The sequence below is a fragment of the Spea bombifrons genome, chromosome 5 (genome assembly GCF_027358695.1).
Source record: "Spea bombifrons isolate aSpeBom1 chromosome 5, aSpeBom1.2.pri, whole genome shotgun sequence".
In the NCBI taxonomy this organism is placed as follows: Eukaryota; Metazoa; Chordata; class Amphibia; order Anura; family Pelobatidae; genus Spea; species Spea bombifrons.
Window position 1 is genome coordinate 18,734,319 of NC_071091.1, and position 15,154 is coordinate 18,749,472.

Genomic DNA, 15,154 nt, shown 5'->3' on the forward strand with positions numbered 1-15,154 from the left:
CGTTTTCTTTTTTTAAAACCTTTTTTGCAAAATTTAGTTTAGGCTACAATCTTGAAAGCGTGCATTCCGTTATACTTTATGCAATAAAGGTATAATGTTTACCAAATTTGCGCTTAAATGTGTTTAGACAGCAGTATATTAGCCATTTGTATGTGTTCTAGCTCAGTTATTTTAGCCCAATACAAAAATCACCCGGACTCCTCACCAATACTGCTTGTGCCAAACAATAGAATTGCTTAGTCTTAATCAGCTGGCCAGACACACTGGCTAATAAGTCTGTGGATGGACATATTTCGTTAACATTACCATAAAGAATGAGCTCAGTATGGTGTTTGTGCGGCTGAAGCCATCCACATGAATAACAACAATGGCAGCCTCTAGGTCTGAGGATAAAGGAATCAAAATGTATACAAAACCAGGTTCTTTAATGTTAAACTAAGTCACTGTTTATAGCAATGTATTTAATATTCAGGGAAGAATATTTTTTCCCCATGTGATATATTTTTATCATTTCATGCGAACACCCTTTCCCCTAAAAGGGAATTCTCACAGTAGTTTTTGAAACACTTGTATCGCTATTATTCTTAAAGTATGATTTTTGGTTTCAAAATTTTTACATAATTCAGTGTTCTTGGTATCTCTGTTTTTGCTGCCTGCAAATGTGTATTCTAGCTCTGTTAGTCTAGACAAACACACGGGTTCTTATTATACTGCCTTATGGTACACCAATAGAATGTGTCAGCCTTAATCACCCAGCAAGACCCCCCTGACAAATAATAGTCTACAGAGGCAAGGACTGAGATAAGCAGGACTTCGTTCACATTGCCTTTAAGAATCTGATCATTAAAGTATTGGTAATGTCGCCAAAATATCATGTTCTCCTTCAATGGTGACCTACATTTCTATAGATAAAGAAAGCTTATTGGAGCAGTATTAAAACCTGCTTTTGTTGCTACACATCATGCATCACTGTATGCGACATATTGATTGCTCAAAGAAAACTATTTCTTTTTCAGTGGTGCTTCCCTTTTAACATACATTAAAGAAAAAGAAAATTTAATGAACTACACTGTTCCTTTAACCCAAATACAAGGTTATAGAAGTACTAACACGCCCAGTTTATTTCTATGATTCCATACTACCTCCGACCCTAACAAATTTCCCTGCCAAGAGCAAAGGCTTACCTTAGTGGCTCATGGTAACTTTCTTTTGGGGTCCTAAAGAGCCACCGGGGTCTCGAGGTTAATGGTCTGTGAAGCCACTGGGACTCACCATCCCTTTAATGATGCCTCAGTGGTTGGTGCACCACCTGATGCTAATTGAGAATTCAGCTAACTGCACCAAGTGCACTTTGGGCGGTGGCACAAGGAGAAGTCCTCTGTTTAAAGGAATTGATGTACAAATATTGTTTTCAAAATATTGTAATGAAATTATAAATAAGGACACTGCCCCAAATAAGGAATGTTTATATTGAAAAGTTTTCATTTATAAATCGAACACCAGTGGCTCACCTGGGGAGGCTTTTTTTTTTTCCAGTAGACAATGGAGCTCCCTATACTGAAGCGCAAGGCTATAGAGAAGAAATGCAGCTTTAAGTATTGGAGCTCTGAATTAAGTGACATTGATTTTTTTCCCCTGAGGTCAGAAAATTTCAGTTTTCCTTTTTGGTATGGGTCAACTAATGCATTTTTAGATGTTGCAGGTTTCCATTTTTCAAAAGAGTAACTTGGATTTAGTGTTTATAGATGGTCCGAACAGATTGAAGAAACTCAAGAAAGGCTGGTCAGTGCACAAAATAAAATATATCCAAATAGGAATATATTTAAGTGTTAAAAAAATAAATACTAAAATATATATTAATATGTATGCAAAATAAATGTAATTATATGCCAACACATTAATAATCATAAATATTTAGCAGAACTGCCATATACATGTTATTTTATGTAAGTTATAGTGACAGGCAGATATAACAAACCTGTATAAGCAAAGGGAAAATTCCTACTTAGAAGACAACAGATTAATTATTCTATAGGAATGAACAGGTCGTTGTTCTTTTCTTTGTTACTTTGAGAAGAGAGCCACCTTGTGACAGCATGACATGTCTTTTTGTTTTCTCTTCTATACTTGGTATCTTTTTTTTTTTTTTTATATATTTTGAAATGCAGGTTTTCAAGAAGTGTGTGTATGTGTATATATATAGTGCTGTGCCAATATATGAATTTTATTGTTAATGAGGACCTCTGTCTGATTGACATGAATTTAACCAGTTGATTGGCCAGCATTTTATGTATATATTTATGTAGTATGCAGTATATTTTTTTCTGTAAACGTATATTTGCCCAAGCTGTGTGCTTATGCAGCAATCATTCATAAGAAAAAAAATATGTACATTAATGAATGGATATTGATATGTAGTCGCAGATTATCATCAGTCCATAATTGTTGTACAGGTATATACCATATTACCTATTTAATGTTTATTTTCCTTAACTATTCTAAAAAACAAAATGTTATTGTTTGTTGTCTCGCATCACATTTTACCAGTTTCCTTGCGTTATTTCTGATAATAGCTTTGCTGGTGAAACAATAGTTATAATAACTGGTAGTAAACATTAGTTAGCACTTAAGGCTCATGAACAGTCTGTTGGTCAATGCAGAAGGATTGTAGGAAGCATATTAGAACTTTCTCCTTTGACAGTAATATTCCTATGTACCTTTCACTGAAGGACGCCTAAAATTGGAGATCATTTGCATGAAATAAATTAGCTAGGCCTTTTGTGGAAGAAATAGCTAGAAACCATAAATCTGAATAACTTCATTGAACAGTAAGATATTGATGTGGTTTTTCCAGTGCTGGAGTCCGTTATGGTTTTATTTCTCACTGTACAAATCTAAAAAATATATATCATTTGTCTATCTAAAAAATAGTATATGTACTGTCTCTATAAATATATATTTAAGCTTAAAGCAACGCTTCAGTAAATGATAACAGAAATTGCCGTAACATTTCAAAAAGGAAATCTTGATAATAAATCTTGTTTGGTATATCATTTCAGCATTAAATCTTACCAGATTTGTGCTAATATCTTGCTCTCTGCAGACATAAGAAGATAGTATCAATGAGACAATGCCGGATTAAATGTGTATCTTGTGTTTTATGCTTGAATTCTCTGAAAAATTAAATATATTTTTTCTAGTTATAATTTTTTATGCACAGAACATTTTTGGATTATGCAAAAAAAACATTTAGAAAACACTTCACTAGTTGATTTATTATTTCTCTTTATGTGTCTTTTTTTTTTTTTATCAGTGTTCCACAATAGTATTTGTTGTGCAATAAATTTTGTGTTTGTAACTAGGATTTATTAATGTTGGATTTATTTTTAACATGAACTGGCCAGTGGTGAGTAAAAATGATTAAATGTGCTGGCTTTGTACGTTGTTACATCCTAAAATATACCTTGATTCTATTGTTCAAGAGAGATGAGTCTGCTTGATTGGGCTAGGACAAAAGCTTTACAACACATATGTGTAATATGTATACCAAACATTGTACTATTATATTATTTTGAAACAGAAAATAACACTATTTTTAAGAAGCTATTTTAAGTAAAAATAAGCTGTGTAGGGAGTTCCCCTCTAAAGTAAAAAATATTAAAATAGATCTTTCTCCGTTGGATTTTTTTGTTTGTTTTGTGTCTGTTGTCTAGATGAAAGTTAGTCATTTTTTCAATAGTCTCCATTCTTTTTTCTGTGTATCATTTGGTTCTCAGAAACCCTGTATTGATCAGACAATACAGCTAATGACATGTCATAGCGACCCAAACATGAACTTTTTTTTGTACCCTCATAATAACCATTAAAAAGGCAAAAGAAAACCAACAATAGGTTGTAACATTTATGATGATGGGTTATGTGTACTGTGCTTACCATTCAAAAACCTAATTTAGTTCTTCAAATGCTTTACCTTTCTTTGCCTGAATAAGGTCACCCATCAAATTTCCAACAGTAATCCCTGAATTCAGTAACACTGAAGTCCAAACAGCTGTGTTACACCGTAGTCAAACAACTCTATCAAAAGGGTGACTTAAAATAAATCAGTTGGTAAGATTTCCTATTCAGTTTCCTATTCACTAACTGAAGTTACACTGACATTTTTTTCTTTTGAAGATAAACACTAGTTTTCTTAGTACTGGTATACTGGTTAAAATGTTCTATACAATGACATATACAATTATGTATTCAAATTAAACACCATGAAATACATTAAAGAAAATGGCAGTGCGCTTGTTTATTGGGACATGGTTTTTATTATGTGTTTTACAATATTTATGTTGGTGTGTTTTTTTTTTTTAATAGCCACTTTTATTTTGCATGATTTTTGACATTTTGTTAAGATAAATTTCTGCCTGTGTTTATTCCTACTGTAACCTGTAACCTGTAACCTGGTTAGGCAAACCATTCTTGTGTATGTACTATGAGAACACAACACTGTGATCACCTAGCTTAAATGTTAGCCTATATTCCCAGGCTCATGAAAAAGATCATGAGCTGTCAGAATTTATGTGAGCGTGATGTGTTCGTGAAAATATATAAACATTGTTTTTGATATTAAAACTTGGGCAATTGTTCGTATATAAATAACTGCAAAAGACACACAGACATTGTTCACATTCCAAATGCTGTCCTTCCAACTATACCCTGCTTTAAGATCTCAAATGTGATATATAATTACATGATACATAAAACTGATGAATTTATCTGCAGATCTACGTTAAGTTAGTTGAACTTTTTGTTCTTAAGTGGGTTTCTTTAGGATTGTGTGACATTTTAAAGTATATATTTGTGATACAGTATTGTGATACAGTATTTGCTTGTACCCTTCACTTCTTGCTTTGTGTGTTCTCTCAAGGTCAACTACAGTTGTGTGTGTGTGTGTGTGTGTGTGTATATATCACACACGCACACATTTATGTATAAATTTGTCTTAAAGTATTGTAGGATCTTAATCTAAGTTATAAGAAACAAGCACAATCTGTTTTAACTAATAACACACAAATTATTGTATTATTGTCCGTATTGAATAACAAACATTCACAGTGATAAACACTCACTAGATAAACTTGGCTTTTAGTAGAAACGGCCAAAGAGATTAGAATTCACATCGTGCCGTCTATCCATGTTAATTCTGTTTCTTTCTAATGGACGTATGCCTACCTTTTGTTATAGCAGACAATTTATTAAAGATTATAATCCCTGAGACGCAAGCAGATTTGTAAAATGTGTTTATATGAATTGTAATCGTCTTTGTATAGATGAATCGTATCATTATAGAGTAGGAGGAAACAGAACAATTTAATCCCTTAATCTGAAGAAGGAAAATGAATTTTGTATTTTAAATATATATTTAACATTAGTTTATCAGTCACTAAATTAATTTAGCTCTATATCTGCCAGTTGGAGAAAGGTCTTGTCTGTGAATAATGTTTAGGTTAGTTTGATTGTTCTGACAATCTCTTTTAATCCACAAGAATTTAAAAAATGCTGTTGGCATGTGTTAGTCTCCTTTACAGAAAGTAAACATTTTAACCCTTTGTTTGTTTCAGAGAACCAGAGGGCAAAAACGAAAAAGAAGTTTCATGCTTGAGGATGATAAGTCTGAGGTTGGTTAATACCAGTCAAATGCTAACATGAAAATACAAGAAAAACACTTCCATGTATTTTTATTTTGCTTTTAATGTGCTTGTAGGAATGTGTTTCTCCGCGAGAAAGGAGGAGAAGACAAACAATGCCGTTGCATAAAAAACCTAAATCTGAGGATTTGAGGACAGAATGTGCTTCTTGTAAAGGGATTGGAGACAATGAAAACCTAGTAAGGTACAGCAGTTCTGCAAATTTGTAATTGTATGACTTTTAATAATTTTTACTGCCATCAACAATGAAAGATATTTACAAAAATGAGTGATAAATGAATTCTGCTAAACTGAAGAGAAGTCACTGAAAAATTTAGAAAATCAGTACAAAATCTTAAGAAGATAATAGAGGGGAATCAATAAATCTGTAGATATGGGTTACTGGTAATTTCTGTACAAAACATATTTTTAGAATAAGCCACTATAACGATGTCAAAACACCCTTTGCAAAATCGACCTGTAGAGAAATCCACTATTTTGCAAACTGCTCCAATGTTCTGGAGCTCAGCTATGTTGAAACCAAATTAGAGTTGCTAGTAATTTTCCTCCATGCTTTGCATTGAAATAGGTTTTGCATTTTGTTATAGTGCCTTTGCCTTTTACTTGTTACCTTATTAAGTTATAGGACTTAACTAGGGTTTTCTGTACTTTAGTGAATTACATCTTAGAATGGGATTGATTATCTTGAATATTTGTTTTAAATGCATGTTTCGTTTTGTGCTATACCTGATAATATGTTTATATTTTTTGGACCACCACTGTTTTAACATTGGTTTTGTGCTATTTTATTCCCAAGCCTTGACAAGTACATTCCACTTCAAATTGAATAAATACCGTATTGGCTCGGATATAGGCCGCCCCCGTATATAGGCCGCACCCTAAAAGTTTGGTGCTTTTTTAAAGAAAAAGTTTTTTTTCTTTAAAAAAGCACCAAAAAAAACATGTTGCCACTCTGTCCCCCCCCCCCGAGATATGCTGCCACTGTCCTCCCTCCCCGAGATATGCTGCCACTGTCCTCCCTCCCCGAGATATGCTGCCACTGTCCTCCCTCCCCGAGATACGCTGCCGCTGTCCTCCCTCCCCGAGATCCGCTGCCGCTGTCCTCCCTCCCCGCGATACGCTGCCGCTGTCCTCCCTCCCCGCGATCCGCTGCCGCTGTCCTCCCTCCCCGCGATCCGCTGCCGCTGTCCTCCCTCCCCGCGATACGCTGCCGCTGTCCTCCCTCCCCGCGATACGCTGCCGCTGTCCTCCTCTGCCCCCCCCCTCCTCGACTTACCGGAGCAGACTCCCGGTGTCTTGCGGGGCCGGCGAGGGACATCTACGCAATACGCGTATGCAACTTCCGGTACCGGAAGTTGCATGCGCGTATTGCGTAAATGTCTCCCGCCGGCCCCGCAAGACACCCGGGAGTCTGCTCCGGTAAGTCGGGGGTGGGCAGAGGTAAAGCGCTTAGATAACCTCCCGTGCCGGCACCCCCCCCCGTGGGAAGTGCTGGCAGGGGAGGCTGTCTGAGCGTATCGGGGAGAAGGATGCAGGTCCCCTGCACCGCTGCGGGGGATCTGTATCTTAACCCCGCTGCCTGCCCGGCGCCCGGGACTGCATGTCCCGGGCGTCGGGCGCTAGAGCCCGAATATAGGCCGCACCCCCACTTTAAAAACTTAAAGTGGGGGAAAAAAGTGCGGCCTATATTCGAGCCAATACGGTATATTATGAAAAAGTTGATATGAACTGCTTTTCCCTTTCTCATTGGATGATCATAATTGGTTACCTCTAGATTTCCTTAATATTAATTTATGCATTTTGAGGATTTTTTTTTTTTTAACTTGCGGTCCTGTAGAGGTGGGTGAGCCATCACGTGTTCAGTTAAGTATGGAGCTGTGGCTAGTTCAAGCCACTGGAGCTGGTTATTAAGTCAAGGCAAACTATATGGGTTTTATATGTATAGGTCATACTCAGCTTTTGATGAACAATACTGAGACCAATACTAGGCTTAACCCCTTCAGGAGCCCACCATAATTTGCCCAGCTTTCTACCTTTGCATTCATTTTGAACCTTTGGAATCAATTTGAAACAACACCTTCATTAGTAGAATATAAAAATGATTCATTTTGAGTCCGTTGATTAATAAGCCAATAAGGTCCAGTCAATTTTTTTGTGTGTGTATCGGAAAAATCTCAAGCTTCCTCTGGGTTAAAAAGGAAGTTAGGTAAGCTACAACCTGACTTTTACCTATACTCATAAACAGAGCAGTTATTCTGAATCATAGAATTGCTTTCACCCAGATAGCCACTGAAATTACTGCTCTGTGGTTTCTTCAAAATGCCGTAATCCTTCAGCTGCCACATTAAGTCTAGAGAGAGAAACAGGCAGCCGTGCTTGTGCAGTTATGTAGAGAGATGTTCCTTTAACCATCTGAAAAGATGTGTTGGAAGAACTGTAACCTTTCCCATGATGTCCGTATTTCCCATTTAATTCTTGACATGAAATGTTGGGAAATGATTTAACGGTGGCATTTTATTTTGCTGACTTACGTTTTTCTCATTATAAAAGAAACAAAAGTTGAGCGCAAATGTTGGAACAGTAGACAGAAACCTACTTTTTATATATATATATTAATAATAATCCAGCTTTTAGAAAAAAAAGTATTTAGATATATGACAAAATGACAGAACGAAAAATGCCGACTCGTAACCATTTCTTTTTATGTTTTAATTTATGTTGTTCCTGTGCAGTAATTGCATACAAGGGAGAAATATAAATCAGCGAAGCATTCTTTCTAATTAAAAGTTACAGAGACTGTAGTCATCAGATATATGGGCTCTGCACTTGTCTCTGCTGATGTGTATTGCTAGAAATGACTGTGAAAGTGAACAATGTTCGAGTTGGCTTAGAACCCAGAAAGGTCACTGCCTGACTGTCACTAAAGGATAAATTGTTATGGAGAATGAATACATAAACCTAGCACACATTAATATATATCGAGGAGGCTTGTCTGCATCTGAGGGAATGCATTTTGGAATGCTTGGACATTTAAATTGCTTAGCTAGAACGTGCATGCAATTTCTGTTTCAGAGCTGATTAAGCTGCATGAACACTTTATATCATTATCCTTGACAAAATGGGACTGGGTAAGAAGATACATAGATTTCCGCAGGTATTCCGACTGGCTCTTGAAGGATCTGTGTTGTGGACACGCAGAGAGTTCCAATAAATGTAACAATGCAGCAGAAATGCAGGATTCATAAGCTGGCTAGAAAACATTACCTTTAAAAACTCCCTCTGAGAACAAGAAATTAAAGAAGTTTAGAAGAGTTTCATTTGCGGATTAATGAGTTTAAAATGTACTGATGGTTATTGCTAATGAACCCTCTAAGCGGCTTTGAGTTTCGCAACTGGACATTTTTCAATGTACTTAAAAGTCAAATCATGGCTTCCAGCCTCAGTACAGTTTGCTGCCCAGTCTCCCCAAACATGAATTCCCATTACTGAAAGGATGAAGCTGCAAAGCTGTGCAGGAAAGAGGTCCAGTTGAAATGGGAATGCCAAATGTGCATCCACACAGTGTGACGGGTACTTGCTGGCCGCGTAGAAATATGGAGGTGAATAAATCCCACTTCTCCAATCCTAGGAAGGAGATGCATTTGGCAAATGCATCACCTGCAAGGTACTAGAGTTCGGTAGAGTCCAACCAAACCTACAGAGAGGACTCTGAGGAATCCCACTGTGCATTTGGATGAAAAAAAACAGCAATTACAAGGAAACTACCTGGCAATTATATGCATTAAATTGTATATGAGGCCTGGAGTGAACGTGTAATGAGGAGTAGCACAACATTTACTAAGTATGTAATTGGCAAAGGAAGTGGCTAGATATATACCACTACAAAAAATTGTTCCATATCCTCTATGTGGTAGTAGAAATGTCAGATTTAATTGAAATAAGATATTGTGCCGTGCATAGTGACAAAACTACTTATTTTGTTTGTACCTTGTCCTGGGCTCTGGCTCTTACATGCAGTCTTTTATGTTTCAGAGAAACTCCACATAATGGATAACGTAAAAATGGCTTTATTGTTGCTCCAGAATTAGGCAAATCACATCAGTCCATATTGAGCACTAACTAAACAATATGAAACGATGACTGGGTTGTATCAATGTCCCAACCACCAGCTTCTTCTCAGCAGCTTCCCAGCTCACAAAACAGGGAAGTACTTAACAGCAACTTTAATTAAGTAGATATTGCAGGTGAGATAAAACAGGGTGCTGGAACTCTAGAACCGGACTCTTCACCTGCAGCCTCCCAGCAACCTCCAAAATGTGGAGTGGAGCACTGGCCCACCCTACTCTCTATGTGCTCCACCCTAGGGCTGACAAACTACTCTCATATAAAGTACAATCTCCTTTTCCTCTCTCTCTCTCTCTCTCTCTCTCTCATTTGGAAGTCACCTTATTAATTAAATCCATAACACCACAAGCCATGGCACTCAGAACCTATAGCATCATGATTGTGGGGCCATATTACCAATGGACAACACTCATCCACAGAACCTTGTAATTCGTTATCATCCATCCACTGTGCCAGAAATGTGTGTTGGGAATATCCTGTTTCATTCAGATACAGACTGCCTTTAAAAACTGAGATGTCAAAAATCCAAAACAGATGAAGGAAAAAGTCTTGTTTTTCTTTGCTAACCAAATTAAAAAATATATTTCCTATTTGCATAGAAACAGTATGTCCTCATTTGGAACACACAGAAACAGCTTGTAATATTTCTTGCTGTGAAATAGAGATAAGTAAGCCAACAGGAATCTAAAACACCAGTGGCAATTCTAGTTCTTTGCATAAAAGAAACAATACACAAACTAAAGGCTGCCGATTTGCATTTTCTAATGCTGTACTTGTGGGCTTATCAAAGTGCTTTTTTTCTGGAATTTTGTAAACCAATTTAAAATTGACTGTTGCAAAATATCTCAGTTAGCTTTTTTTCCCTTCTCTTTCTGTACAGAGCTGAAAATCAAGTAGTGTTTCAGCTGTATTGCCTTTGTCTTTGAAAGTTATTTTAAGGAGCGTATGGTAATTATCACTATGTTCCTATCAGCCGCATAATTATAGCAGGTGTTTATGCAGTTCAACTGGAAGAATATTTTATGCCCCAGATTATAATCAGCTTTGGACAAAGGACATAAAAAAACATAATGCAAGGTACATGCAAAGGAAAATGAATCAAAGGGGATCTGTCACGCTCACAAATTATATTTTACAGTTGAGTACACTTAAACTGATGTGATCGTGTTGACAATTAAAACATACATAAATAAAACCCGCTTTATACAGTGCTGTGAATGTATTTGCCCCTTCCTGATTTCTTCTGTTTTTGTATATTTGTCAAACTTAAATGTTTCGGCTCATCAAGCTAATTTCAGTATTAGTCAAAGATAACCTGAGTAAACACAAAATGTTGTTTTTAAATGTTAATTTCATATATAGAAGAAAAAAAGCTACCCTACCCATAACTGGCCCTATGTGAAAAATGAATTGCCCCCTTACTTACTAAATCAACCAATTAACCAAATGAATGATTAATGATTGCTGCCAGTCCTGTTGAAGCTTAACAATTAAATAGAACCTGTCCTACAAAGTAAAGTAGGCTAAAAGGTCTCAAAAAGCAGCATATGATGCCACGATCTAAGAAGAAAATCGAGAACAGATGACAAGCAAAGTCATTGACATAATTAATGGAACCATGAATGCTGCTCTGTACCAGAAAATCCTGAAGGAGAATGTTTGGCCATCAGTTCACGACCTAAAGCTCAAGCTCAGGGTTATGCAGCAGGACGACACACACACATTTTGCCAGAGACATTTACCAACACACAACCACCAGATATACTCTAAAATGTCAATGTAGTATTGTTTGCTTATAATGTGTTGGGACAGAGTGTAATAAACCTTAGTCATAACATGTTTAAATATGTTTTCTCAAACTGTACAGTACCTTGTACATGGTAACCATCTGGTTACCATCAGGCTACCTCTCTGGTTTCACAATGCCAAGCATAAAATATGGTGGAGGAGTAAAGGTCTGTGGCTATTTTTCAAGGTTCAGGCTAGACTAGTAGTTCTAGCATAGAACGGGCATCGTTATGTTACAGCACACATTGACGTTTTATAGTGCTTCCACGTTTGTGGCAACAGTTTGTTAAGGCTTTTCCCTGTTTCAGGGTGTTAATGCCTACACACATAATGTACGGTTTGTGCAGTTTTGCTGAGATCAGTATGAACAACTTGAATGTTTTGCACAGAGCCCTGGCATCAAGGCTTCAAACAACAACCTTGAGATGAATTGGAACGTTGGGTATGAGCTAAGCCTAATCACCCAACATCAATACCTGACCTCACTAATTCCCCACATCAATGTTCTAACATCTAGTGGAACATTCCCAGAAAAGAGGTTGTTATAACTGCAAAGAGGAGACCAAGCATCCACCTACTTTTGACCATGTAGGATACTTGCATATACTTGAATACCACAACAAATTTCCTTCATGATAGAACAGTCAAGTGTGACTAGACAATTTAATGTTATAAATTGAATTAGGTATTGCTTTTATTTTGCTAAAAAGGGGGTGGGATATCCTCCCTTAGGGTGGCATAACCTTCTTCACATGTCAGTGTTACAAAGAATAACAAATGTTATGATTAGTCAAGGAAATCTGTTTTTCATGGGGCTTTTAAATGCATTCACAGAATGGATAATTAAAGAAATTACTGCTTTACAATGTTCTAATTGTGAGCAGTGAACTGCTGTGTTGATTTAGGTAATTTGTCCCTAGTAGTATAGAAGTCTTACAGATTCCATTTAAATTGAAAAGAAGATTTTTTTGTATACAAATATGCAACAGTAAAAGGGCAAACTATAAACATGAATTGTACCATTTTTATGGCCTAGCATATCTTACATAGCCACTAATGTTTTTACTTTACAACAAGAATCTGACAACTTAAGCATTTGCTTTTTATAACACGCAAATATTACAATAACTAATTTTACTTTGTTTCAAATAAATGTTAGTACCATTATGCTGTACCAGTGGCTTTAGTTATTTAAATTAACTAACCTCATGTATATTATATGTATTTTGGAAGAGAATTTTGATCAATTTATTTGTTTACAGAAATGTTCCTACTAGTAGGCCTTTATATAAACAAAGGAAATATTACGTAGGTTCCAGATACGTAATGGGTAAGAATTATTGTCTATATTGTTTTTCTTAGAAATATGTTTTATGACGCCCAAATTTACATACTGAGTATGCGTTTCACACATTCCCTAGTATCATACCTGGGAACTTGTGGGCTCCAGTTACCTGGAGCTTACCCTTGCGGGACATCAGTGACAGGTTCCACTGACGTTGGGGAAGTTCCCACTGACATCATTGGGCGTTCCCTAACATCACGGGAAACACCATTTTAAAGGGGAAATGGGCAGGGAGTGGGCGTGCCAACCCCGCGACCCGGGGGATTCGAGTGTCGAACCAGAGAAGCGGCGCTTCTCCTGGAGTTCTCCAGGTGAAACCCGGAGAGTTCCCAGGTATGCTTAGTATTGTAAGATATAAACGAATATTTGAATTATTCAGTACAGGTGCACATTATATGGACAAAAGTATTTGGACACACCTCTTAATTATTGAATTCAGGTGTTTCAATCAGATTCATTGCCATAGGTGTATAAAATCGGGCACCAGCATGCAGTCTGTGTTTACAGACATTTGTGTGGGGGGGGGGTTGTTCTGAAGCGCTCAGTGAATTCAAATGTGGTACTATGAAAGGATGCCACATTTGCAATAAGTCAACTCATGAAATTTCATCTCTGCTAGATATTCCATAGTCAACTGTAAGTGGTAACATTGGAAAGTGCAAGCATTTATGAACATCAGCAACTCACAAAGCAGAAGACCGCGTAAAGCCACATAGTGGGGTCACCGTATGCTGAGGCGCATGGTGCATAAAAGTCACCAAAGCCCTGCTGATTCCATAGCTGAAGAGTTTCAAACTTCCACTTGCATTCACATGTGCATAAAAACTGTGCAGAGGGAGCCCATGGGTTTCCATGGCTGAACAACTGCATGCAAGCCTCACATCACCAAGTACGATGCCATTTGGTGGATCAAGTGGTGTAAAGCACCCCTCCACTGGACTATGGAGCAATGGAAATGTAAATGTGGCAGTCTGATAGGCGAGTCTGGGTTTCGTGGATGCCTGACTGCATTAAAGTTTGGTGGGGGGGGGATAATGGTAATGGTAATGGTAATGATAATGGGCTGTTTTTCAGGGGTTTGGCTGGGCCCCTTCCAGTGAAGGGGAATATTAATTCTTCTGCATACCAAGACATTTTTGACAATGCTTTGCTTCCAACTTAGTGAGAAAAGTTTGGGGAAGGGCCCTTTTCTATTCCAACATGACTTCACTCCAGTGCACAAGGCAAGGTCCATAAACACATGATTGGATGAGTTTGGTGTGGAAGAACTTGACTGGCCGGCACAGAGCCCTGACCTCAACCTCACTGAGAACCTTTGGGATGAATTGGAATGGAAATTGCTAGTCATGCCTTCTTGTCCAACACTGGGTGTGAATGGGCAAAGATTCTCGCAGATACACCCCAAAATCTTGTGGAATGCCTTCCCAGAAACTGCAGGGCGGCAACCAACTACATATTAATGTCTATGTATTGACCTTGTTGATGTAATGGTTAGGTGTCCTAATACTTTTGTCTATTTAGTGTGTGTGTGTGTGTGTATATAAATTGTCTTATTACATTTCCCTAGACACAGGGTTGATTTCTATTATATTGATTAGAGTATGCTATTGTACATAGTTTGTTTTTAATTTTAAGCTTGGTGTCTTATGAGTTTAATATAGGTTAGTGTTGAGACACTTTTCTGCTACTGAAACTACAAAGGTGATCTCTTTGTCAGTTTTCATAGTTGATATGAGATGTTGAACTCTTTTGACCTGATTTGCTGGAAGTTGTCTGCCTATCGATTATAATGAGCTGTACTATATGGCATTTCTATTGAAGCCCTCTCTTTTTGGAAGAGTTCAGATTCTTTTTTTCCCAAGTAATTTGTTTGAGAGATATAGTATTAGTTATGTACTTGAAGAAAAGCGGGCTAAGGTCATGAGAAAGATACATTTATTTCTAGACAATTTTCTTTCTGGTGAAATTCGTTTGATATCTTTTCCCCCGAGGATTGCCTTTGCCATATACTGGGACGGAAGGGTTATCTTTATGGTGTACAACAATGAACATGTCTTCTTTAATAATGGTACATACTAAACCTATAACTTAGTAACTGAAGTTTCCCAATTTGTGTGTTGGATAAATTTCATGGGTGATTTAACTAAGGACTATGATTGTGTTGTTTTAAATATAAAGCTTAATCAATAGTACATAAAAA

General features: G+C 37.1%; 1 protein-coding gene across 8 annotated transcripts in view; it reads left to right on the top strand.

Moving 5' to 3' along the window:
• Window positions 1–15,154, top strand: part of PHF14 (PHD finger protein 14) — a 106,345-nt gene that overhangs the window by 37,788 nt on the left and 53,403 nt on the right. For all 8 annotated transcript variants that reach the window (XR_008354392.1, XR_008354390.1, XR_008354391.1 and 5 more), the window contains exons 16-17: window positions 5,610–5,666; window positions 5,753–5,880. Coding sequence is in view for 4 of the 8 variants with exons in the window: in XM_053468392.1 (XP_053324367.1) it covers window positions 5,610–5,666; window positions 5,753–5,880 (185 nt within the window). In the remaining 4 variants the exon portion in view is untranslated. The remainder of the gene's footprint in view (window positions 1–5,609; window positions 5,667–5,752; window positions 5,881–15,154) is intronic.